Below are 27,354 nucleotides of genomic sequence, written 5' to 3' on the forward strand. Positions count from 1 at the left end.
GTCTTATGGTCTGTTTCACTACTTCCTGATAGGTGCCGGATAGGCTATCCACAACTTATTTGACAGATACTCCATACTCTATCTGTCAAGTTAAGTTGTAGATAGCCTATCCGGCATTTATCAGGTAGTGGTGAACAGGCCCTATCTTTCAAAAGAGTTGTGAATATCCTATCCAGCACTTATCAGGATGTTGTAAATAGCCCCTTATAGTTCAAAAATGCATATTTATTTGAAAAAAAATTACATCTACATTATAAATACTTTTTGTAAAATATGTTGAAAATAAATACATGATACTTTTATTGTTTTTGTACAATTTAATAAAAAGTTTGTGACCTATTAGTATTACAAATGCAATTTCTTTAAATTATGTTCCAGTTATTTTCTGATAGAGATCGTTTGGTTTAAGTTTATAATAAGTGATACACAGTCATCCACATACTACAAGTATGTACTTGGAATAAACTGTATAACCCTTTTAATTTAATGAGAGCATACATACATCAGTATAAATACATTTAATTAGATAAGCACTAAATATTCAATTTTCTCAGTTTGAAGAACTCCTTCATAAGTTCATCAGTGACTTTCGCCCGGCGCGCCTGGTAGTCCTGTATGATGGGCGTGATGGTGTCTATTGCGATCTTCTTCAATTCACCTGTCAGTAGCTCTCCTGATTCATACTGCTTTTTGATCTGCAACAAATGTCATTAAAAAATAAATTATCGTACTATTATCAGCAAGAAAACAAAATAGGCTATCGCCTATTCGGCATAGCATTTCTGATAAAGTCAGGGAGTGGTCAAACATTTATAATATCTCCAGTACTAAAATAAAAATATTTACATAATGGATATCACGACATTCTATTTATTATTCGTAGGCGACATTGCTATATTCTTATCATTCAAGTGACTTTCAGAAAACGGTAATATTACATAATAATTATCCTCAACCCGCGGCCCGCTGTGTCCCGGGTGATGTTATACCATTTTGAAATTCACGCCAACCGGTAAAATAAAGTCGTCGTGGAAGTCGTGTAATTTTTTGCACTTTTAAATCATTAATTTTGAAGAACGTTAATTTTTAACCCTAAAATTTTTTGTTGCGGCCCGCGACACCAAGACCGAAACATGTTTGTGGCCCGTATGAAAAAAAGGTTGGGGACCACTGCTTTAGACTTTAGTCTTTACCTCTGCTAGTTTGTCATCGTCTTCCAAGAAGAACGTTAAGTATTTGTAGGATATGTCCACATCTGTGTTGCCACCCTTCAGTCTATGCTCCTCGACTGTCGCTTGTCCACCGGAGAACGCGTATTTGTTTATCTGAAAGAAATTCATATTAATATCACTAATATTATAAATGCGAGAGTGTGTCTGTCTGTCTGTTACCTCTTCACGCCTAAGCCGCTGAACCGAATTTGCTGAAATTGCAGATATTTTGAGTCCCAACTCCCGGAAAAGGACATAGGATACTTTTTATCCCGAAAAATGCTCCCGCGCTATAATCGAATTTAGGTGAAGTGAAACAGTTGTAGTGGTGGTTTTCCTGGTCATATTAGACGTTGTGCCAATATTCGTTTATCGTGCGGGAACTTCCGGGATTTTCCGGCTTAAAAAACTTATGTTCTTTTATGTCAAATTCAGTGGGTTCCTTCCTGGTAACCAATTGGGACTGAATTTCAACTTGGAAATCAATTTCAAATATAATCCACTAAAATCGGTTAGATAATTTAAGTGTGGAGAGGCTGACGAACACTTTCGCATTTAATAAGTTGTGTAGAATTAGAGAAATTGGCACTTTTTGCTGTTTTTTAAATTCTTACCTTATTTTTGATTTGCTTAGGCGTGTCGTTGAGGAATATGGATGCGTTGGGGTCGCTGGCGGACATCTTATTCTGTGCGCCCTGCAACGCGGGCAGGAAGGAGGCATGCAGCAGCGAGGGCTTCGGCATCTTCAGCCGAGCGGCAACGTCGCGCGTCATGCGGAAATACGGGTCCTGGTCTATCGCACATGGAACTAGACATGGGAGCTGGAAATTAAAGAGGAATATTAGTAGACCAACATTAGAAACTTGTTTTGTAATGCTTAAGATTTAAGATTGATTTGCAAAAATGTAACGCGCGTATATGTAGATTTTTTTTATGTAGATTTAGCACGAGGTTTTATTGTATAAAATCTAATATATATCACAATAGACGTGTATGCTACGAATAATAAAAACCAAGGAAACATAACTCCCATACTTCAATCGTTTTGAATTTGGTTTTCATGGTTCTTTTCGCACACTAAAATAATATGGCAATAGAGCTACGAAACACTACATTCAAATTGATAAAATAAAGCCGTTGACACTTGACAATTATCCTCACTTCTATAATTATTACACAAAATTCTTGCATGTATTCAGGTCAGGTGACCGGAATACATACATACTTTATGCAAAAAGTGCATAAAGTATGTATGTATTCCGGTCACGTTTTGTACAATCGGAACAAATTTTTTGACACAGTTACTCTTCCTTAGTTTTTATTATTTGTAGCATTAAGCGTGTATGTTAGTAATAGAAATTGCACACATGCACCGATTGCCCCCTTCTCCAGTTTTGCAATTTGCAGAGCAATCAAAATTTTGCGTCATCTATAGGTACTCCCTTTCTTATGAAAAACACTTAGGAAAGATAAACTTTTAGATGCTATCTATGTCTGATAATATGATAAAATTAAACTTACAACTTTGTTGTCGAATATAAAGGGGAATGATGTGGAGAATGCCGGAGCAGCTTCAATAGACGGGAATGTTATTTTACCGATCACATCAGAGTCGCCAAACCCAAATATTCCCTTGACTTGGTTGAATGTAACACATTTTTGTATCCGTAGCATGTTTTGATAAAATTCTGGACATTGACTGAAATCAAAATTTATTAGAATGAGAATTTCAAGTAAATAAATAAACAATAATATAGTTATTTTCAATGGTACTTTAACCAACTTCCAAAATTTGGAGGTTGTTTCCTCATTTTGATTCCTAACCTGACCTAACCTAACCTAACTTTTTTACAGATTGTTACAGATATCTACCAAAAGTACTATAGTAATATTATGTATGCTTGTGTCATAAAATTTTTATGATTTTCTAATAGGCATTTTAATTGACATGATGCAATTAAAATGCCCATTAGAAAATCATAAAAAAATTACTACAAAAACTGGTCCAGCCGCAGTCCGCAGTTCACAATCACAGCTGACACAATATTGTGATAAGTGATGTACTTTATAAAATTGAATTATAATAATGTTTTATCTGCAACTGCAAAATACATTATATATTTAGTTTGTACTACACAATTTTGTTATTAGCTGTTCTTCCCCGTGAAGGATGAATTAACTTTAGTTATTAGATTGAATATAAGTCTCTTTATTTACTACTTACTAGATTATAGTGATAATGACTGTGTTGCGTGTGGTATACTTTCTAAGCTGTACCAGACAAACCTTGCAGGTTTATGGTACTCTCTCAATTAGATAATAAGTTATAATTTATATTACTTAAAATAAATAAAATAAAATCCATGCATTTGATCTGATTACAAAATCTGATAAAAATGTTCTAATTATGTGATAATATTGCTCACCCAATAAAATCTAAATCATTGAATATAAATGTATTGGCTGTATCAAAACCAACTGCTATAATGTCCTTAGCATTATTGTAAGCCATTTTACGAGCATCTTCAACTTTGATATCCCTCCACAGAATTTTCTCATCATCGGTTAGTTGAATTATTAGGGGAACATCAAATACTTCTTGCAGCCATCTGAAATATTATACATGACAATTAATATAGCTTCATTCCATATAACTGAGCACATTATTACATATTAAATCTTTATTTAAAATTAAGCCTATTTTGAAGAGGCAGTCTATTCTAACAAGTATAATGAAGTATATTTTGAACAGCAGATTTTTTTTGTGCCAAGTCGGGACTTTGGAACTTTTTGAGTGAAAAAGCGGGATTCTTCAGTCAAAAGAGGGACAAAATAAAAAAAGGTATAAAATCAAAAGTTCTTTGAATGTTTATCTTTTTATTTGCGTTAAAATAATGTTTACGTGAAAATAGATAGCTAAAGTAGCCAAAGAAAATCCACCCCTCTACATGACTCTACATCCCACACTCATCTTCATTACGCAACTTTTTTTCTCAGCACTAAAACTGAGAAAAAAAAGTTGCGTAATGTAAACTAAAGTGTAACTAATTTAATTTTGGGTTAATTAATTACTTGGGGTGAACTTTTGGTTTTTTTAAAAAAACTAAAACAGAGGTGAGGGGAGGGAGGGTTCCCAGAAAAGCGGGACTGAACCTGTCCCGCACGGTACATTTAATTTTGATGAAAAAATCGGGACGTCTGGCAACGCTGATTTTGAAGTACATACAAGTCTTTTCTTTTTACTTACTTAGTAAACATGAAAGGTATCATGTGGCCAATGTGCATACTGTCTGAAGAGGGCCCTCGTCCAGTATACAGGTAAAACTTCTTCCCAGCCTCGTGTACATTCAGTATATTGTGAAGATCTCTGTGAGAGAAGAATATTCCACGCCTCAAGAAGTGGTGGGCTAAAAATTTATACATTTTTGTAATTTTTCAGTTGCCTTAGAGAAACTGAATTTTAAGGTAATGGAGCTGCAGTAGTAACTAACCTTTCTTTCCTGTAACCTTTTCAAACCTAGCTATAAGTTCATCATCAATTTTTTGACTGCCAAATCTTTCTGAAAAATTAAATAAACACAAAAGTTTAAGCATCATACAGGACAGAATATAACTGTTACTAAAATTTTATTCAAAATTGTAATGTTTTAGAAAAACCTAAAGTAAAACCACACTTGCTAGTTGTTAAATCACTGTTACAAGCTACATAGTACCTACCTTCTATTTTTACATGAATTAGGACTATTCAAAATTCTCAATATATTTTAAATGGTAACAGCTGCTATTGTTTAGTGAGTTAAACGATATGTTACAAAACACTTACTTATCAATTTGTCATAATCGATTCCTGCCTCAGACTTTCCAGTTACATTCCACGGATCTACTACATCTTCTTCCTCGTCAACTGATAATGCACTTATTTGCTCCTCAGTCATTTTTATGCTGCAATAAACGGTATACATTGAGTAAAAGGGTCTTCTCTCCTAACCTATAACAACAATTTTATTTTTTGGACGTACCTGAACTAACTGTTCAAATTAATTATAAATAGCAAATTTAAACTTTTTGTATTTGTGTTACACATAAAAAATAAATTTTCAGCAAAATACAACAATAAATAATTGTATTTTAGAGTGCCGATTTCTAATTTCTATTTTCTATGACTTTGACAGTTTACTTTTGACGTTTGAGTCATCATTAGTCACGTTCGCTGACTGACAAGTGACAACTGACCAATGCAACTGACGAAAGCCCGAGTCGTGGTTTTTACTTTTTACTCTACGTGATCGGTGATTGCTCGATCCATGGAATTAATATATTATACTAGCTGTTGCCCGCGACTTCGTCCGCGATGACTTCAGTTTATAGCGCGCGATGTCAACAAAATTGGTGTCAAAAGCTTTTATAAAAAAAACCCTGGTACCCCTTAAATCAAAACAGCTGTGCAGTGTGCACATATTTCATTTTTTAAAATTAAACTTTATATTTTATGCTAAATCTTAAAGCTTATTTAGCCCCCCAATTACACAACTTTACCCATAAACTATTTATCATTGATAGGTTTAAGGTTACGTCACTGTATATAATATAGTATAGTACTGACATATTAAATAACGTAAAAAAGAAATAACAATCGAAAAAAATCGAACTCAAATGTATGATGATACCACCTCATATAGAAAGATGTTAAGCAAGCGTTAGCGCGATGTAAGACACGCACGGCGCCATCTAGTATGAATTTTTGAAACTAACTTAATTTGAACAAATTTTCGTATTTTCACCCCCTTACAACCCTTTTTTCCAATAAAAAAGTAGCCTATGTCCTTTCTCAGGCTTTAGACTATCTGTATACAAAATTTCATTACAATCGGTTCGGTAGTTTTGGCGTGAAAGCGAGACAGACAGACAGACAGACAGAGATACTTTCGCATTTATAATATTAGTATAGATATAGAGTATAGATAATATTAGTATAGATAGTATAGATTAGTATAGATTTATTACTACCATAAACTTATAATATACTGATTACTACGTAGTATATATTAATTCCATGGCTCGATCGAGCAAAACCTCAGCAAAACCGTATATGTACATTGTGATTTGTGAGTACAGTTTCCACTAGTGCGACAAAAAAGTCATGTCATGATAGGCGGGAAAATTTTCTAAATGTAAGATTCACGCATAAAATGTGTATTTTTTTCTTTGTATTTTCACAGAGAACGCTTAATATTACATTTTAAATATAGTCACCTAATCACCTTGCATATTTTTATCTCGAATTAATAAAGTTATCTTATTTTTTATTTCATTTAAAAAATTTCCCACCTGTCATGACTTTCTTGACAGACTAGAGAAATAGCCATATAATAAAAAGGGTATAATTTAAACGATCACCAAAAATATTTTTAAGACCCTAAGTCTAAGCAAGTAAGCACCAAATAAAATAAATAACACCAACAAAATTAAATTGACTTTATAAAAAGAGTCCTAAAGTAAATCACATTATGATCCAAAATAAATAAACAAATGTACAAATATTATTTTTGATTCCCAAAATGGATAAATTGGTCACCAAATAATGTCTTACACAAAAAATCATATTACTACCAAAAACTTTACTCTAAAATTGTTTGACGTCATCCAAAGTAAATATTGAACACATACTACTTAGTACTTTAATGTAGGACTAAGGTACGCGCACAGTTTGTCGGCGCGTGCCGGGGCGGATCGGGGCTCAGCGCAGCGCAAAATGCGCTATAGCACACTATTTCCGGGCCGGGCCGCATCGCATTGACGGATTTTGAGTACTTTGGATAGCTCCAGTGTGACCACTCTTAAATCACTCGTGACTCGATATATCAAAAACGTTGCTATATTCTACTAAAATCTACTAGAACGTGTTTTAGCTTCTACCGAAAATCTATCTTTATTAATCAATGTATTCTACGTGGTTGAAACTAAAATAAAACTTAAATGTTTATATGGACTGTCTTCATTATGCATTTTAATTTTTTATATTATTTGTTTTATAATATCGATCTTCTATTAAAATTTACAAAAATTCATTTGACCTCAAATCTACCAAAAAGTGGAAATCTATGTGAAGTGTGGTCACACTGTTGCCGGGGTGCAGCGGGTTTGTCGGGCCTTGCCGGAACTTGTCGCATTGACGGAAATCCGCTGCGCCCCGATACAGTGTGCGATACGCGCATCCGCTTCGATGCAAATTGTATGGAGGTGGATTTTTGCGATGAGCCCCGGGCCCCGGCACGCTGAGCCCCGGCACGGCCCATCTCAATGGGCTCACTCCTTAAGAGGATACACCTGGGGCGAGAGAAATTGAAAATAAGTATTTCAAAATGTATTGCTGTCTCACCAATCTCAAGTCTCCCACCGCAGAGCGCGATAGAGACACACGACAAAAGTTCTAATAAAAGAACAGAAAATCTTCGATTCGTTGTCCGCTGATTCCTTCTCCAAAACTTAACCGATTTAAGTAATTTTTTCATTAAGAATTAAAGCAAGGCTTGAGCTGTGTTGCTGTGCAAGAAAACATAGGGACATGTTAATAGTGGCCATAGATATTCAGGAAAAAAATCATAACTCTACCGGCATTATCCAGGGAGGAAACAGGGGACAGCGTTTGTATGGAAAAATGGCGGTGTGGACTCCTCTTAAGGGTCAATGCAGGCTTCACCGCGACGCGTAGATATGCATATTTTCTAGTCGTTTACACATATTCTGAAACACATAATCAATATCAAGATAAATAAATCTATCGTAATTCGAAGACAATAATATTTTATATACTTACTCAAATTCCATTACATGGTAGTTAGCTTAGTTAGCTAGTTTTTTAGACATTGTTAAACATCTGTTCATAATATCCTTATCCATTGTTCTGACAATGTATTGCAATCGTAAGACAATACTTTATTACTTTTAGAGAAACAGCTAATACCGCTATTGGACCGCCGCGCCCGCGCCCACGCACCCTGGGTTCAGACGCTGAATGTCGAATTTATTGATAGATAATAATAATACAATAATAATACTTATGTATATAATAATTGATGAAACTTGCACTACCCCCTAAGCTGAACAATACCTAGGAAAACTAAAAAATAATTACTGAATTTGGACTGGTAGTTCCAGAGATATGCGTTCGTTTCGAATTTTTTTGTTAGTAAATGGGTACATTTTTGGGCATCCCATTTGTCATAGGACATAAGCCTAATAAAAATCGTACCTATTGACGTATCTACAATAGTGTAGTCATGCCCTCACTAAAATATTTAAAATAGCAATACTTTAATGACGTCTGATTTTATTTATGGCAAGTAAAAAACAAACGTCAAAAAATGTCAATATCGCTTCAATCGCAGGGCTGGATCGTTGCTGCAAAATTTTAGTAAATTTTAAGGAATAAACAAACGCGTGTGTCTTTATCAAAGTGTATGGCTTTTTAGTGTTTAAATCTATTAAAACTAAAGTGTTCTTGATGGTTTCGGGTGATGATTTCAATGGTGGCCGAATACCGCGTAAAACTGCTAGGTCTCCGAACCGAAAATCTAAGAAGACAGATGCAGACCTAACGAAGGGTTCCGTGTTGCGAAATGATTCGCAACCTTCAGTCCATAAAAGGAACCTATACGTCGTTTCATTCCCTATCATAATTCTATTTAATTTATTAAGATCCATTTTATACCAGTTGTTTATAGTTTTTAAATATTTATATTCGGCTTCCCATCGATTTATACATAGGCCCCGTAAGAACGGGGAATGTAACTTGGAAGTAGTCGTAAAAGACGGTGTTGTGTCCACGGAAATCGCGCACAGTGAAGAGATGTCGTATTCCAACCACGTCGGACCCGGCGACCCCTTGCTGGCCAAACAGAAGCATCACCATCGTAAAGCGTTCGAATACATTTCAAAGGCGTTGAAAATAGACGAAGAAAATGAAGGTAATTACTAATTGTTGTTAAAAAAATATAAGTACAATATATTATACAATTTTTAAAATTTTCTGCTTAGAGCAATTATGTTAATTTTATGCCTTGTGTGTCATTTTAACTTGCTGTTTAAAATGTTTAGATTTTGACAAATTCATTGTTACTTTAGGCCAGAAGGAATTAGCGATAGACCTGTACAAGAAGGGAATATTTGAGCTGGAGCGAGGAATAGCCGTAGACTGCTGGGGTGGCCGTGGCGATGCTTGGCAAAGAGCTCAGAGGCTACACGATAAAATGAAAACAAATCTGGGCATGGCAAAAGACCGTTTACATTTTCTTGGTATTCAACTTTTCATATTACTCCCTATTCACACATTCCATGCGGCACATTTTTATTTAAAGCTATGTGATCTAAAGTAACCGCTGTATTAATTGGATATGGCTGTGTTTTGCATGATGAGCTTGTAAATTTATTTTTTATCAATTCACATAATTTTGAACTATGTTGACAAAGTTTTAATTGAAATACATATTGTCTCCAATGTAGCCAACCTTGTCGCCCTGAGTAAGTTGGGGGTAGAAAATGAGCCCGAAAGGAGTGACAAAAAGCCCTCGGAGTCGCCACTTAAGGCGAGACGGCCATTAGAGAAGTCCAAGACCACGCTTCTAGCACATACAGAAAGTAATAGTGGTCAAACGAAGTCATCAAATGAAGGTAGATTCATATCCAGCTTTGCTTCGTTTGACTTAACCAACTGCAAAATGAAAAATAATAACACAATTTTCATTGATTTTCATACCATGAAGTAACATTAATTACTAAGATAATAATTAGGTTGGGTATTTTTAACTTCACAGTTTTTGCATGTGGTGTTTATGTGCTTAACATTTTTTTTTTGCTTTACATGTAACATTTTAATAATTCTTAATTTTTTATTTACTAAGTACTTATATTATGTCTTTTTAGTTATTTCAACTAAAAGCATGTTATCACTTAAAATATGTACCATTGAGGAAGTTGATTCCTATGCAATTGACAGACCAACGTTATTTGGTTGAATATGTCAATTCAATGTTAATTGTGATCTGTCAGCTGGGTTTGATATAACGCAACCAAACTACAGCTTAGGTCCCCATTTGCATAGGAATCAACTTCTCTGATAGTACATATTATTAAAAAGTTAACAATTAATTTAATGTTAACATAACAATGCATTAATTACTCTGGAATATTATTCTATTGTTTTTAAGGCCATAAAGTATACTTCAAACTCAATTATAATATTATAAACTAAACATTTTAGGTAATAAGTTAAGGATAGATATAATAATATTTAAGCATGGTGCACAAAAACATCAATAGGCTGCACTTAGTTTTTATAACATGTTTTTCGCTATTTTTGAATTTGCTTTACAGTTTATTTGAAATTTGAATGCACAACATAGCCCATGGTCTATGTGTATGTATGCCAAATTTATGTCAAAATCAGCAATTTTGACATAAATTTGGCATACATACACAAAATGTTTGCATATTTTATGCAAACAAACAAACTTTACCTCTTTGATAAATTAGTTAATTATTTTTATTTTTCCAGTGTAATAGCTTTTGTAAACACAGCAGAATAGTGACTAAAGTCCCGTTGTATCCAATTAGTGTGTCACAGGACAATGAAAAAGTAACATGATACAGCCTTTAGACTTGTGAAAGTATAAGCTGGCTTCCTCACAGGAACCCAATACCATTTCCTTGTCTTTGTAATAGATCCCAGTGTCGTACACTCATGTATAATATAATTATACACATTATAACTAGGGAATGCAAATCTCGCGAGATTGGGGCTCAAGCGAGATCCCGCGATTTTATGAATACAATACCGCGAGATCTCGCCAATTTCGAGATCTCGCTAGATTAGCAGTTTAGTGGGTTTTTTTTTGCAAATAATCACAATATTTGAATAAATTACGAAAAAAAGTAATAAATATTATAAGTTTTATAAGATTAACATTCATTTTCACGATATTTTTCAATAGAATTTTATGCATCAGACTTTGTTTGATGTATCTGTCTATAATTTTTAAGTAGTAAACTTTAACATACGTATCTACTATCTATCAACAACGTTTAATCGTGGAAGCCGGCGTCCACGATAACGTGACGATCAGAATTATAAAAGCGCACTATCAAACACAAATCTTTTAGTAATAAAATAGTTCTTTTATAACTAACAAAACAACGAGAAGTCAACATTCAGGATCTAGTTGAGAATCACATTCACAGCCAGCTCCTCTTTGTTTTGACTCCGTGATCGTAACTCCGTCCGTGTCAGTCGGCGCTTTAAATAAGACGTTTTTATGCTCAAGTGTAATCTCGTCAAACTCGCGAGATCTCGCCTTTTTTTCGTCCGAGATCAATCTCGCTAAAAAGGCCGAGATCTCGCGAGAACGAGATTGCGTTCCCTAATTATAACTATATTTTCTACATACTCAATAATTGTGCAACATTTCTCTTGAGTCTTGACTTTCTAAAAAATAGACCTTGGTGTAGTACTCCCACATAGCCATTACAGCCTACGTCGTACGTCGTACCTGATGCTTATATTTTTTTGTCGTTACATAAGACAAACACCGGTAATTTTTAAAAGGCACTCCCATTTCCCAAAATTAAAAATCAAATTCAGTGAGCGACTCATGATGAACGCAACATAAAATCATATCGCAGTCGATAACATCAGCTTTAAAAAAAAAACAAAATCGTTAGATGCGTTAGGGTGCGGGTGCTAGGGCACCAGTAACAAGTACACACGTTAAATAACAGAGGTATGAAACCCCTGTTTTTATCGGGGGCTAATAAAATGTTCGTGATTTAATTGGATGCGGAGTGTTGAAGGCCGTCCCTTTTCATTAGAAGAACAACTCCTCGGTGTCAGCAAGTTAATTAGTAATTACTAAAGCCTCCTACCTCGGACATCTAAATTAATATACAGAATATTATACCCGCAGGCCGCAACTCCGTTGCGTCAAAATTCATTTATCGCCCACGAACCGTACATTTTTTCGGGATAAAAAGCCTTCATATCAAATTTCGGCAAAATCGGTCCAGCGGTTTGGGCGTGAAGAGATAACAGAGTCTGGCTGTTACCTCCAGACATGCTTTCGAATTTATAATATTAGTGAGTATTGATAATATATTCTTTAATTTACGATTTTTTGATTTACGAACTTCGACAAGCCATGTAGAGATGAGAAAGAAAGCGTTATCCGGATACACACTCCCGTTTCCGTGTGACTGGTGTTCCCACAATGGGCTCGGGTTACCGGTCAGTGGTCACTACTCACTAGTCACTACTCAATGCACTCCATTCCGAGTTATTTTACCTCTGACATGACCTTTATGACAACTGTGTAAGGTTCACCCTCGTAGGGAGTAGGGACTGCGATGAAATAGCTGAACGTCAGGCGTCATTAGCTGCACGTTCCCAGTGTATCGCGTATGATGTTACAACTTGTTCTACACGTTTCACCTGCTGCAGCCTGCAGGTGAAAATATATCTTCGACAAGTCAGTCCAACCATACTATAAATACTTATTAATTTATTTAACACTTATTCCAGGCAACATACCTTACGGACACATCATACATATTATTTTTAATGCTCAAAACTAATACGCCTGTACCGTGCCGGGGCGGAGGGGCAGAGCAGTGTAACGACAGATTTTATTACATAGTATGGTGCTTATAGCAAGCGGATGCTGCTAGGTGTATGTATATGTACTTATCAACTAGCTACACTCCTTTAAAGGTGCTACTTGCTAGGATAAAAGATCCAGGACTACAGCTGTTCTTTAGAGGTCAAGCTAGGTACATATTTCTATCATTAATTCTTAGCCGTTATTAAAATTAATGATATTTATTATTCTTTTGTTAGAATTTGGTTTGTCCTTTACTTTTATGTTTGGTAAAAGTATGTATACTTAACGCTGCTTACGTATTTTTTCACAGAATTAATAAAGAGTGACTCATTTATAAAATGGGTAATTTAATTATGTGCAATTGGGTTTCCAAATTCCATACCTTTGTAGTTTGTTGTTGTGTACGATACGTGACTACTTCTGAATATTTTGCATGCAAACGTACGAATGCAATATTTTTCTTAACTTCTTACATACTACTTTATATATGTTCCAATCCAAAATTTATACCACACGAGTCCGATCAGTTCCTAATTATAAATATGAACCCTGAAAAGAAATTAAATAAGAAAGATTTTTATTGAGATTTTTATCTACCTAACTGTTTACTGTACAAACACAGTTTTTACTACTACAATACTCAAATGTAAGATTAGTAAATAAGATAAAACAATATTATTCATTAATCATTATTTAACTGGATCCCAATATAACAATAATTAACATCCATACTGACTTGTATGCTTATTTACATCCGAGCAAATGCAATAAATAGTAGTTTCAATGACATGTAAACGTGGGTGTTCTATAATCCTTATTGTATGGTCGAACACAGATCCTTTCCACAACTTCTCGACCTTAACACCGGGCAATAAGTCTCTAAAGTTGTTCATGAGATGCATTAAAATACAGAACAAACAGGAGGTGTGTCATCTCCCCAATATACGCATCAATATTTACGTTCTGCTATCGAGTTAGCCTGTGACTAACGCGAGCAGTCCAAAAAGTAAAAGTACTATCGCTTAACGACTTGATGGTATATTTAAATGGGTATTGATGTATCGTGAATACGTGATAAACGTGGGAGTCATGCTCTGGATCAAATGCCCGACTATACCACGGTCTAATATCGCATAATTTGGCGTAAAATAATAACACTTGCGTGGTTTATGTCCAACAATAAAAATATTACTGGGAAATATTAGTTAATCTCTCGTTACCTAGTCTATTTGATATAAAAATGGCGCATACAAAAACATACACCGGCTTCCCGCATATTTCTCGGCTAAATGCCATTGAGAGCCGAAAAGAACTTGTGCGAGACATGTGAGAGTCGAATAAAATCACTGTCATGTAAACACACGTTAAAAAGTAGTATTAATAGCGTTTGAATCTGATAATACTATTAGGTGGGGGAAAAAGTTTCTTCGCATTTTATCTAAAAATGCAAAAGGTTTTTTTATAAAGTTTATTTACAATTGACTAAAGTATACTATAGGTGCCATTTTGTTCGATACCATCTTGTTGGTAGGAACATGATCCCATTGCTAAAAAAATTTTGGGGCTTCTGATGCAAAAACTGCGACAAGTGGTTTTGGCAGTCCTCTTGTGTCTAAGTTAGTCCTCTGTTAACCTAAGGAATTCTGAAGGTGTCAGGTCAGGACTATACGACGGATGCAAAAAAATGCCACCCCCCACGGGCGTATATATGTATAGCTTTGATAAGCGGGAGGGGGGGGGTCCCCCCCCTCGCCCATGAAGGGTTCTGCAGCAGCCTAAATACCTACTCTGCCTACGGATACGCTCCACAGTATAACATTTTTTATTATATTGTAAATAGAAAAAAATACAATATGTACCTTGATGACAAGTAAGATGGATATTAAAGTGGGGGGTCCGGACCCCCAGGACCCCCCCCTTATATACGGCCATGCCGCCCCCCCCCCCCTACATACTAATGTTTATTTTCACCTTTATCATGCATATAATTTCAGCTATCAATAATAAGTACGATATATAATATAATTAACAGGGTAGGGTTTAAAAGCGTGCGAGAGCCGGGCGCGTACCTATTTTGAACTATGCCTACGCGCCTCGCGAATAATAAATGTTCGTGCAGCACGTCTCACTCCGCAGTCCGCGCTCAGGGTATCGGTCAAGTTGATATGGCCATGAAATTGCTGTACTTGTGCTATTATATATTTTATTACGTGGTCAATGATGACTGGTCCATTGGTCCGTGAAGTATGAATTTGACCGCCCCCTGAATTTGCCGCCCGGGGCACAGACCCCGGCTTGCCCCCCCATAGATCCGGGGCAGGGCGTGAACATATTGAGCGAAGTCCAGTTCCGATGTCATCTAGAGGGTAAGGCCAAGTTACCCTCGAAGAAGATTGGTGTTCTTAACAGAGCGAGACAGTATTTCAGTCCGGACCAACGCGCAACGCCTACAACTCTACAAGGCGCAGGTTCGGCCTCACATGGAATACTGTTCTCATCCCTGGGTATGGGCGCCAAAATACCAATGGATCGTAATTCGTATCCAACGAAGGGCAAAAAATTTGAAAGTGTCCATGAGCGACGGTAGTTGCTTTTCATCAGGTGAACCGTTTGATCGTTTGCCCCCCTTATTTTATAAAAAAAAAACAGAAATATTATGTAAAGATACTAGTTGATGCCCGCAACTCCGTTTGCGCAGAAATTGGTATATCGTGCGGAAACCGTACATTTTACCGGGATAAAAAGCATCCTATATCCTTTCACGGGACTCAGAGTTTTCCATACCTCCACCTGATGACGATTTATTTCGAAACCGGTCGTGTAATTCGTTAAAATTTTGTAATAATTTCTTAATATATAGTGGAAAAAGTGTACGAAAAATTGTGTTTTATTAGTGTTATTTATTCCTCTATGGTGTTACCATACTCATCAAAATCGGTTCAGTGAATGAAGAGATAACAGACAGACGACACACTTTATAATATTGGTTTAAACGGTGAGTTTACATTAAAAATTATTTATTATCATTATTAAATAATAAGGAGAATCACAGTGATAAGGCCGCTCTTCCTACACGATGACAATGCTCGAGATGAATGTGGTTAACGACTGGCCTTGTGGGATTATCTTCCGTATTTCGACTTTATATGCTCGGACTATCTATACATATTATCTAGTTTAATCTTTAAAATCATATTATTGTAACATGTAACATGGTTGTTAAGTTTTTGCTAGATCTAAAGTTTTTGCTAGATGTAAATCGGCAAAAATATTTTACACGGTCTTGGTCTTATTATTATTATTTGCCCAGATGCACAGTATGTTAATCAAAACTTAATTCTAATATTTCAATTTGTAACAACAGAGTTTTTGCTAGTTTAATTGGCAAAAAGTTAATTTATGTGCTTGGTCTAATTTCATCGCCCACAAGCTTCACAAGTCACAACGTACCAAAATCAAATAGATACGCTATTGCTTTGTTATTTTACTTGCAAGTTGCAACCAAAACTTATTTTAATCTATTTTTATTGTTGCCATAATTTTAATTTTACTTAATTGTTTAACAACACACCGGTCTACATCATTATTTAATGACGACGCGAGGGCGCGAAGTGTGAATGGATATGTTTATTTTTATATTTCTGTGTGTAAATCGTCAGGAAAAAGGATGTTAAATGTTTATGTTAACATTTTTGGGCATCCCTTACTAAACAAACTAATCATCGATAATAAATAATTGATGGTTTAGTTTCGTTCATTATTGACGAAAAACAAGCCAAGTTATTACTTCCTTAGCAAAAAGTTGAGAGATACAATTGTAGAGAGTGGAGACAATGCAAAAACTTAACTTGGTCTATACTCCCCATTTAATTCAGAACTCATCAAAACTTTTAACTCCAAGTTTATTGTAGAAACAATTTGATAAATAAGTAATAAAAATTAATATATTTTTATTCAAGTATGTAAATATCATTATGTATGCTTCGTGGTCGCTTTACTCTATCCCTTTGTTGTCTTTAAAATTGAAAGCCTGGCTGCGCAAATCCTCACATGAGGTCTATTTACTACAACATAATATTCTATTGATTTTTGCAATCAAATCAATATTCTCAACACGACCGAGTCCGACCTTGTCTCGTTCATGTAAGTCTAAATACTAAATACCTATAGAAAGGTTGAGGTAGTACAAAGAAGGTGGAAGGTATAGGTCATAATATAAAACAAAATCAATAGAAAATACGATATCAAATGTTCAAACAATGGGCATTGTCCAAAAAAAATCACATGTACTTTTTTTTTTTTTCGTTAAAATAGGGTATTTTAAGAATATAAATTAAATAATTTTTAATTTCATTGGCTAGTTTTTTCTCAATAAATTTTTTAAGTTTCGCTCTGACGTCATCATCGGCGGCCAATAATTGACCTCTGCAGTATGTTTTTTCCTTTCAATCTTATTTATAATGGCTGGTTCGTCAAAGGCAAGTTCTCATTATGTGAAAGCTGATACGAGAAGCTTACCAAAAGTTCGAAACGTAATGTTGGTCGAATTTATTGCTAATTTAACGCCATTGAAGGTCAAACAAAGGTTAAACATATTTGTTCAAAAATATAAGTAACTAATAAAATGGTATAGTATAAACGAAAAAAATGGGTATTTTTTTCGTTTATATACAGAAAAACGATCGCTGACCTTATTCCTCGAAATGTTTTTGTAATGAGCAAAAACAAAAATGGACAATCCCCATTAGGTACTCAATGTCTGAAATAATCGGCGTATAAACCCAATAAACTTATACTAGACACTTACTTAGATCGGTACTCTATCTCTCTAATCTCTACTAGAACGTACTATAATATTAAGTAAAATTTATGTACCTATAACAGTTAAAACATTTACAATTTTAATAGTAATGTCGAAGCCAGACTTATGGAATCTCTCGAAAAACAAAGGCCCGAGTAAAATGTTGGCACCAGCCTAAATGCTTTCCTCTCTTGACACATTGTAGCGAAACTTAACTTTTGTTGTGGTCTTACTAATGTCGTGAAAATAGCGAAATTTATATTTATGTTCTCCATTGCCGTAGATAAAATAAAACATCGTGACAGAACTAGATTTCATTTTTGTAGAGTTTTGGAGAGTCTGAATTTATCGATCTAAGTATTTATGCCAAATCAGTACCTATTCGATTTGAATTCTTGTTCTCATTCATTACTCATTCGCCTCGATATTGTATCAAAATAAAATAAATCCACGGAAATCGAAACAAACCGAAACCCACTCGTACGAAGTCGTCAACCTAGATAGAAGGAAGATCTTTAAATAGGTTAGTTTTATTATAAACTTGAGTTTGTCAACTTTCCAGCTCTCCTAGTGTTAGTTGATATTATACGCGTAGATTTGACCCACATTAATTATACGTCATCACATTGTTGGGGCTATTTTAACAGTTGAACTTTTCAGCTGGCGAATGTTGGCTGCTGCCGGGACTGAACTGCCCGAATATTTATGTACATGTAAGAAAGTCTGTCTGTCTATTTGTTACCTCCCCACACTTAAACCGCCAAACCGTTTTGATAAAATTTGACATGGATACACTTTGAGCTCCGGGAAAGGATGAAGGATAGTTATGCCATGAAAAAATATATGGTGGGGCTATTTAAGAATTTCTGCGCAAATTAAGTTGGGGACAGCATCTTAGTAGCTAGTTTTATAACTAAAGACTAATTATCTCATTGTTAGATATCTTCTAAAACTTAAACCCAAACTAATAATTTAACATAAATAAGTCTGGACCAAGTTAGACTTAATTACTTATGTAAGTCAATTTAAAGTTTGGTCTGCAAGTTCAGTTGGAAATCTATACTAATATTATAATTTTGCAGAGTTTGATAGTTTGTTTGTTTGTTTGTTTGAACGCGCTAATCTCAGGAACTACTGGTCTGATTTGAAAAATTCTTTCAGTGTTAGATAGCCCATTTATCGAGGAAGGCTATAGGCTATATTTTATCACGCTAAGTCTGATAGGAGCGAAGAAATAGAGGAAAATGTGGAAAAACGGGGGGAAATTATTTGAAAGGGCTTATTTGAAAGCGCTAATCTCAGAACCTACTATTCCGATTTGAAAAATTATTTCAGTGTTGGATAGCCTATTTATCGAGAAAGGCCATAGGCTATATTTTATTATTCTACGACTAATAGGAGCGAAGAAATAGAGGAAAATGTGGAAAAAACGGGGGAAATTATATGAAATTGCTTAATATCTTAAGATTCTTAAGAACTACTGGAGCAATTTTATGTTATTTGGCAAACATGAAGAATAGACCACGTTAAGGGACATAGGCTATTTTTTTGCGGAAAAATGTACGGTCGCGTGAAATTCCTAAATTACGCAAGCGAAGCCGCGTGGAACGTCTATATAATATAATAAAATGGTAGGAAAGTCAATGCTGTACATTGAATATTTTTGTACAATAAATAATACTTGGGACGTGATCTACTATACTAACGCGGACGAAATCGCGGGCAACAGCTAGTAGTCAGATATAGCTCGCTGCAGCAACTGTCCAGAGTTGATACAGGTCCGAAACAAAGCTGCAGTCAATTAACTAAAGAGTAAAGAGCTTTCTCCGAGTTCTTTTTTTTAGATATTGGTCCGAAACACTTAAACCGGTTGCACCGTGCACGTACAAAATAAAAAATCTAGAACGCATTCGAATTGTGAAATTAATTAAGAACAAAGTTAAAAAGATTCAACTGTGTTTATTCTGTGTCGCCCAGGCTAAATGTTGTTTACGGTTTGCAAACTTATTCGCCATTCAGGTTAAGGTAAATAAGGAATATGGGCACTTTTGATATAGATAAATAGAAAATGCGTCTGTATAGTTATATTTTGATGGGAAAAATTTAATATTATTTTATTTGTCCTAAAATAATAGAGTACTATTATATATTCTGTGATAAAAATCACTAAAATGTAAATTAAAAACAAAAGATCACATACAAAATCGTACATTGATGGACCTGAATCCCACTTATAACACGCACTAATCGTATTACGCTGAATAAAGCGCAACATTGGTCATTGAACCGGGCATTATCACACAGTTCACACTACACAGAAAAGGTATAATCTGACAAGGAGTTAGTTACATAAAGGCATCAATAACAATAGTGGTGTTTGTTATGTTATATACCGGGCTGAAATGTGTTAGCGTAAATCCTAAATACACTGAAAATATATTGTGGAGTATTAAAACGAGTAAAATGCCTCATGCCTGCCTTTAAAACGAATGTCATATTATATTTTTAGCGGACACAAAATATTTTCACGGGAAAATTGAAAAACCTTTGACAAGCACGCGGTAAATTTAATAACTCTAAAATATATTGTCAAAAAGTTGAAGAATATTTTTAACTTGTTAAAATTGGGATTACGTATAACAGGTTTTTATCGTACCGTGAATTTTAACGTGTACGGTAAACCTACTTCATGGTTCAATTTTACGGAAATTCAACTCTAAATTTTCCTACGAACTCTACCTAGTAGTATTATTTCCTAATATTTTGTCTTATATTAATATAAATCAACTGAGTTTCTAATTAACCGATTTCCAAACAGGAGAAGGTTGTAATTGGCGGCTAGGGGTATTTTATTTTATTTTTTTATATAAAAATAAATTATAACGCCTTTAAGGTTTCGCGTAGGTTAGTGTATTTCCTAATCTCAATTCTCAATCAGTCGTGAATCATATTCTATAACAAAGAATAACTAGCTATTTGACCAAGCTTTGCTCGGTGTTAGATAAAACACGAATAATATGACATTTTCTAAAAATGATTCCTAGCTAGATCGATTTATCGCCCTCGAAACCCCCTATATACTAAATTTCATGAAAATCGTTGGAGCCGATTCCGAGATTCCAATTATAAATATATTTATATACAAGAATTGCTCGTTTAAAGATATAAGATATACCAACACTTTACTGGCCAGTTCATATAATGATAAGAACTGCTGGGCCCAAATATTTCTGACCAGACATAATATTATGATTAGAATTTCAAATCAGCTCTATCTTATCATCCAATCGTACAACAACCTGCGGCCTACATAAATGACCTTATTAGCTTTGCGAATATTTATGAAAGAGATATATAACTTATCTAGTAAGTTTAATACTTACTTTTAATTTCAGTTAGCGTTTTTCGTACTCAGCTACATAAACATAAAATTATATCCTGGAAAGCTAAAATAGTTTCCACTATTGCTTTCCAGGATATATTGGGAAAATGAATTGTAGAGCAAAACAGAAAATGCCTTTTTAGTTTTTACCCATAATCTGCATGTTTCTTTTTTTTTCTTTGTTGACGACGCGACGTGACGGCTATTTAATAATTATTTTTCAATATTATATAATATATGTAATTTGGTATCTGTGTTAATTTTAGCTTAAATATAGCAACCCACTCGAATAAACCCGCGGTATTAATTCAGAATATGAACTGAACTATTGGCAGCTGTTGTGTTCAGACGTAGCTATTTGTTACCGCAATTATTGGAAAACAATAAGCACGCTCGATGCTCATGCAGCGGATTTGCGGCGAAGTGGACTACTTCAACACAGCCAGCTTAAATACGTAACTTATGTGTCTGTGCGACTTTGATACTGTATGAAACTGGAAATTCAGAGTATGACGCGGTGACAGCTCACAGAAAGAAAACGTCGTGATATAAAAGAGTTTTCTCAGCTGCTGGCTTAGCATAACAACATAAGAAACGAGAAAATATCGACATACTGACAGGTGTTATTGATAAAATGGTGGATTCCCTTTGTCAATCTGTCACTTTGTCTATTCTTCCATAGAAAGAAACCGCTTCTATTGTGACCATGCTAAGCCTACTGTTCTAAATAATCATTGTTCGTGTTCATTATGTATTGAAAATGATAATTATGTATTCCGACAAATAAGTTGTAACTAATTAGTAATCAATTAACCACACTTAACTGGAGCACCCAGAGTTTTGCTTTAACACGTAACACGAGGTATTTTGTCAACTAAAGTATTATTTTTTGCTTTGCCAACTTTTACCTAAAGCTGCGAATTGAAATTCCACCGGAGCTGCTTTGCGAGAAATATATTTTTAAGGTCCCATAGAATAGCTGCGCATAGCAAGAGTAGGTAAGTGAAGCGATTCTATTGGTTCTCAAAAACACGTTGCTCGCAATGTAGCTCCGTTACAAGTTAGAACACACCCTTAATTAATTTATCTAAGTAGTATGATATTTTAAGGTTTGGTCTACTAACAATTGTTATTTTAATGTCTCAGTTCACATTTGCTATGGCCTATGTCGTCTTCCGTACTACATTGGTACCAAATTTCAGTGGCGGGTCGCAAGCTGACTGCGGGGCGGCGGGTGGCGGGCGGCGCGGGGGGTCCGCTGATGAAGTCGCAGACGTTGCCGCGGTCCATGGGCCGGTCGGCGTCGCAGCCGAACAGCTCCAGTAGCTACAGCCGATATCCCGTCAAGCCCGCCTCCACCCCGCCCGCTGTCAAGAGACAGCTGTCGGTGAGTGTTGCTCAACTGACATGGTCCGAGAAGGTCAAGGTTCATAGACAGATGGCGGAATAAAGGGGAGACCGCACTAGGCGACATACGTCCGAATATTCTTTGTTCGAAATAGTATGTATTGCCCGGAGCTGCGCGACACAAATGCTATGGAAGTAAAGTGTCGCGTTGCTTAGTGCGGTCTCGCCTTTATGTAGTATAGTCATTAGTCGCGTTATGTCAAGTCAATGTCGTCGTGATCTGTCGGCTGACCTAGACACAACCCGACCAAATTACGTAGGTCTGCCATCTGATTATGAATTAATTTTTCTGACAGTAAGTACGTTACGTAAGAGTAGTCTGGCTGGGACGATACGCGCCGGTATACCATAGTGTCGGGAAAATTCACAGCAGCTCTATTGTGCTAGTGCTAAGATCTAAATTCGTTGCTGAGAATGTACCCGCAACTACCGAATTCCGGTACGTCTCAGTCCAAACAGAGTCTGCAGACTGCACCTGTAAGCTATCTCAGTAGACCCAAGCTCTAACGCGTAAACCCTAAGCTCTAAGTTCTAACGCCTTCATAAAAACGTATCTAATCCATGTCATCGCTGTCTGTCGACTGTCAGAGCGCTTACGACGAACCTATTTCCCTATTTCCTTCCGTACCCTCCCCTATTCCCTTCCATACCCCCCCCTATTCCCTTCCCTACCCTCCCCTATTACCCCTTAGAAGGCCGGCAACGCACCTGCAGCACTTCTGATGCTGCGAGTGTCCATGGGCGACGGAAGTTGCTTTACATCAGGTGACCCGTTTGCTCGTTTGCCCCCTTATTTTATAAAAAAAAAAAACGACGCGGCGCCGGCAGTCGACGGCAGCCGTCGACAACGGGTCTGTAAAAGGGCCCATTCACGGCAGTCCGCCGTGCAGTCCGCCGGCTTATGCAGGATAGTGAATGGTGTCGCAGGCCGGCCGCCATGCAGGCCTGCGACACCATTCACAATCCTGCATAAGCCGGCGGACTGCAATGCAGGATAGTGAATGGGCCAGTTCAGAAGCCTCAAGTGGCTTTTAAAACGTCCCATACAAAGGCCCAGACATTAGAAGACCCTAATTAAGATAATATAGAAGGAATATAAAATTCGCATGACATTATCCATTAATATTCATGTTTCCCTAAAAATATTAAACCTCAACATCTACTTCACAATAACTCTCACGGCTCCCAAAATGTTTTTCCCAGAAAACATTAATTACGAATGAAAAAGCTAAATTCAATTTGAATTTTTCAGTACGCCCAAACGTAAATCTTAATGGTTGACCCAGAAACGTGTTTCTAGAAATACATTTTAGGCTTACATAATTAAAGCTGTCAGCGGAACAAAATACAATATATTCTGTAAATCAGTAGACGTAGACGACCTTGATCTTTTCATATTTTTCTGTGAAAAATACACAGTAAATTAAAGGGAAATCTTGATAAAAATATAAGTTGTTTACCTTAAACACGAGGGGAATGACTTTTAAATAATACACCTACGTAATTATTTAATTGTAAATAATATTTTAATTTACTTACTATACTATGTTGTCTATGTTCTGCAAACTAATTCTGTATACGTTCACATGGACTAAAACGTTATAAAACGACTCCTATCTATTGCAGAGTGCGAATTTAACGCTAAATTATGTGTGACCTTTGTAACGCTTCTGTATGAGTACAATGTAAATACTATACAGTAGAGCAACTAAGCCGTGTCCTTTCTTAAAACAGGGACAAGCTTTACAATGCGACATTACTTCATAGTTTTGCTACATAAATTTATGAGAGATTATAGTCTGGCATGAAGTCACTCTTATGTGTGCGTGTATACCCAATTCAGCCGATATAGTATGAAAATGCTCTACTGTATATTTATATTGTAATCGTCACGTGCATCATAATTCATACTCATCATTTATCCCAACTAACATCATCATTATCGCCCTACAATCAGAACGCGTATCAGGTACCGGTGAACGGTTCGCCGGTGCGGCGCGCGGTGGGCGGGGGCTCGCAGCGCGGCACGCCCACCCGCAGCAGGACCCCGCAGCCTACGCTCTCGGTACGCGGCGTCGACCCCAAGCTGGTCCAGCTTATATTGGACGAGATCGTCGAGGGCGGGCCCAAGGTGCACTGGGACGATATTGCGGGACAGGAGGTGAGATGCTTTGTTAATTATGTTATGTAATCACTAATCTCTTATCTAAGATCATATATGCTTCGTCGCAACAGCACTTGTCTAAAAACCATGGAAATCAAGCTAGCTAATTGAAAAGTGGTGAGCTTTTTGCTAACAAAGTAGTATATCTGTTAAGTCACTTTTCTATAGTATCAGACAAGAACAAAGCATTGTTCAACTATATCGTGGTAATTGGTACGGTATAGAGTTTACATAATGTGTTCTTTTATCAAGAAACTACAGGGCTGAAATCTATGGAAATCTAGCTTACTATTTGAACTCACGTACTACTAGTAGATTTTCAGTAAAAAGATCTGTCTTGAGTAATTTTCTATTATACAAGAACTTGTAAAACTGTAACGTCATATACTTACACAATGTAAATATGTATGTTAGTAAGGTAAGTATCTTAAAGGATATTTCACATCGTAGCCTGCTTCTAAGACCTTGCCATAACAAGTAAAGCAAAAGTTCGTGTAATATCACCATATTTGAACGTTTCACATTGGGATAAATGTGTAAACAATAAAATACCAAAACGTTGCCTTAATTTATTATGATCTTTATCTTAATGAGCACATAACACGCAAACTGACCATATGGTCACACAATCACGGCGGGAGTCAATTAATTGTAATCAAATACGTTAAAATATAACAGTTACATTGACACTTTTATATTAACTTCTGAAAAGGGCAAGGAAGGTTCAAATGTCAAGTTTAAACGACCATGCGACTGTTTTACAAGGATTATGTAAATTTTCAACCATCAGCAATATTATAGGAGTATCCTAATAGTAGGATTATAGGATATATTAAAAAAACTATGCCTCCTTTATGTCGTTTACATTTTTTTCAAAACGATGCACGTTTACAACTTTTTTTTTAATTTTCTTTCCAGTCAGCAAAACAAGCGTTACAGGAGATGGTGGTGCTTCCCTCTCTAAGGCCAGAACTGTTCACCGGCCTGAGGTCACCAGCTCGGGGTCTCCTACTGTTTGGACCACCAGGAAATGGTCAGTATGTACGAAAATAAAAACCTGTTAAAGTTTTAATTACTGCTTATTCGCTTAAGGCATTTGTCTTTGATTTTTAGATGTAGCAAGAAATCTCTTCTACGAAGGGTTTTATTCAAGTTGCATTGGATAATATCGACGGCAAAACTCGAAATCGGAAATGCCTGTAATTTTACATAAAACATCGCATGTGCCATGGCACTGCTAAAATATTTGCACTAGCTGTGCCCAGCGGTTTAGTACATACTTATTAGTATACTTATAATATTAGTGTGTTTATCTGTGTTATAGGCAAGACGCTGCTGGCGCGGTGCGCGGCGGCGGAGTGTTCGGCGACGTTCTTCTCGATATCGGCGGCGACGCTCACCAGCAAGTACGTCGGCGACGGGGAGAAGATGGTGCGAGCGCTGTTTCAAGTCGCTAGAGAATTACAGGTGAGGCTTATACATATTTAATTTACTTAGGGTGGGTTGCACCAACTAACTATAACTTTAACTTTAACCATTGTAGTGTATTGATGAATAAAGACATGCCCCGCCTACTTGGGTAGGTAGTAGGGAGAGTGGTAGTGGTCGCTCGACTTCGGTCTGACGATCACTTCTTCTATCAGCTACGAGCCCGAGTGGTGGTGTTGAGTGATATAACATTATTCTGTGTTTTACTCTCCCTATAAGAATGTACAAATTGTACAACCATAAGTAATAAAATGTCAAATGGACTGTCAAAACTCAAATCCCTAGTATAAGTCCATAATGGACGCCATATTTGACCTTAATATTATATACTATATATAACCTTAACCTTAACTATAACTACGCCTCTGGTGCAACCCACCCTTATTATTGTATTCAGTTAAAATGTATATTTTCTTCCGGCTGTAATATCTGCCTCTTTCGAACAACATATTGTTGCGTGCTAGGGTTCGAGGATTTGGAGAGAAAGACCTGGTGACTTTCTCGAAGACTTTATTAACACTGCACTAAACACTAGGTCACAACACTTAGCACTAAGTCCAAACACTAATCACTAGGTCCAATCACTAAGCACTATCACTGTCCTAGGTCGTAGCCAAGTCGTAGGTTTCACTGGTTCACTCACTATTGATCACTCCGAAATCGCCTTGAAGATCGCTCAGATTGAACTAACTTGCCGGGCCTGCCTGCGGCTCTTTTTATATGGCGAGACGAATTCCAGAAATTTCCCGATTCACGTAAACAAGTAAACAACCGTGGGAAATTTCTAGGAGGCTCGGGCATGTACCACAATAAAACTGCCGTCCTTGCGATAAGTGCAGTAAGTTGAATTTAATTTAGACCTTATGGACTCAGTCATAAGGTCTAAATTCAAACACGCTAACAAATAAAGGGTAAACACGTAAACAAACATTAGACCTTTCTAGAAGGTTCGAGTATGTACTTGCGCACCACGTGTCCGTATACCATGTACCGTAACAATATACATTATACAAGGTGTAACAAAACTAAGTGATAATTAATCCTTTAGACTTTAGAGTATGATGAGTTCCCTGTATGCCCTAATAGCACATTTACATTGGTCCATGGTTGGGCCTCGGTTATTGGCTCGGTTGGCCAACAGTTAGATTTGGCACACCTGATTGCAAAGCAGCCAACGATGGCGGCCAACGATGGCCTAATGGTTGGCCCATCATTGTTTTCTTTTGTTGGGCCTACGTAGCATTTTATGAAGG

General features: G+C 36.2%; 2 protein-coding genes across 4 annotated transcripts in view; one reads left to right on the forward strand and one right to left on the reverse strand.

The window, feature by feature from the left end:
- Window positions 1-55: 55 nt before the first annotated feature.
- LOC121725947 (tryptophan--tRNA ligase, cytoplasmic) lies at window positions 56-20,286 on the reverse strand. Of its 2 annotated transcripts, XM_042113149.1 has the most exons (11): window positions 20,276-20,286; window positions 13,457-13,460; window positions 5,231-5,239; window positions 5,035-5,153; window positions 4,703-4,771; window positions 4,459-4,618; window positions 3,638-3,820; window positions 2,733-2,910; window positions 1,826-2,032; window positions 1,194-1,325; window positions 56-695 (listed from the first exon to the last, which is right to left on the reverse strand). In XM_042113149.1, the coding sequence occupies exons 4-11, from the start codon at window positions 5,144-5,146 to the stop codon at window positions 534-536; spliced, it is 1,203 nt and encodes a 400-aa protein (XP_041969083.1). In that variant the 5' UTR covers window positions 5,147-5,153; window positions 5,231-5,239; window positions 13,457-13,460; window positions 20,276-20,286; the 3' UTR covers window positions 56-533. The 2 variants fall into 2 exon arrangements, with proteins under 2 accessions (XP_041969083.1, XP_041969082.1); XM_042113148.1 differs by lacking the exons at window positions 13,457-13,460; window positions 20,276-20,286 and having other exon boundaries at window positions 5,231-5,285.
- LOC121725946 (spastin) overlaps window positions 8,592-27,354 on the forward strand; it is a 35,014-nt gene continuing 16,251 nt past the window's right edge. Inside the window, exons 1-7 of one of the 2 annotated variants that reach the window (XM_042113146.1) lie at window positions 8,592-9,178; window positions 9,336-9,506; window positions 9,714-9,881; window positions 22,245-22,429; window positions 24,407-24,610; window positions 25,532-25,646; window positions 25,938-26,080. In XM_042113146.1, coding sequence (XP_041969080.1) covers window positions 8,716-9,178; window positions 9,336-9,506; window positions 9,714-9,881; window positions 22,245-22,429; window positions 24,407-24,610; window positions 25,532-25,646; window positions 25,938-26,080 — 1,449 coding nt within the window. In that variant the 5' untranslated portion in view covers window positions 8,592-8,715. The remainder of the gene's footprint in view (window positions 9,179-9,335; window positions 9,507-9,713; window positions 9,882-22,244; window positions 22,430-24,406; window positions 24,611-25,531; window positions 25,647-25,937; window positions 26,081-27,354) is intronic. The other variant, XM_042113147.1, reaches the window with a different exon arrangement.

Source organism: Aricia agestis, chromosome 4, assembly GCF_905147365.1.
Source record: "Aricia agestis chromosome 4, ilAriAges1.1, whole genome shotgun sequence".
NCBI classification, from domain to species: Eukaryota; Metazoa; Arthropoda; class Insecta; order Lepidoptera; family Lycaenidae; genus Aricia; species Aricia agestis.

What these genes read in the sequence shown, in the direction of transcription:
- LOC121725947 (XM_042113149.1), bottom strand. Translation starts at nt 5,146, where the DNA reads ATGACTGAGGAGCAAATAAGTGCATTATCAGTTGACGAGGAAGAAGAT. An exon ending in AAAGGTTACAGGAAAGAAAG is followed by an intron (nt 4,619 to 4,702) that starts GTTAGTTACTAC and finishes ATAAATTTTTAG; the next exon opens with CCCACCACTTCTTGAGGCGT. An exon ending in CTAAGCAAATCAAAAATAAG is followed by an intron (nt 1,326 to 1,825) that starts GTAAGAATTTAA and finishes AATTTCTTTCAG; the next exon opens with ATAAACAAATACGCGTTCTC.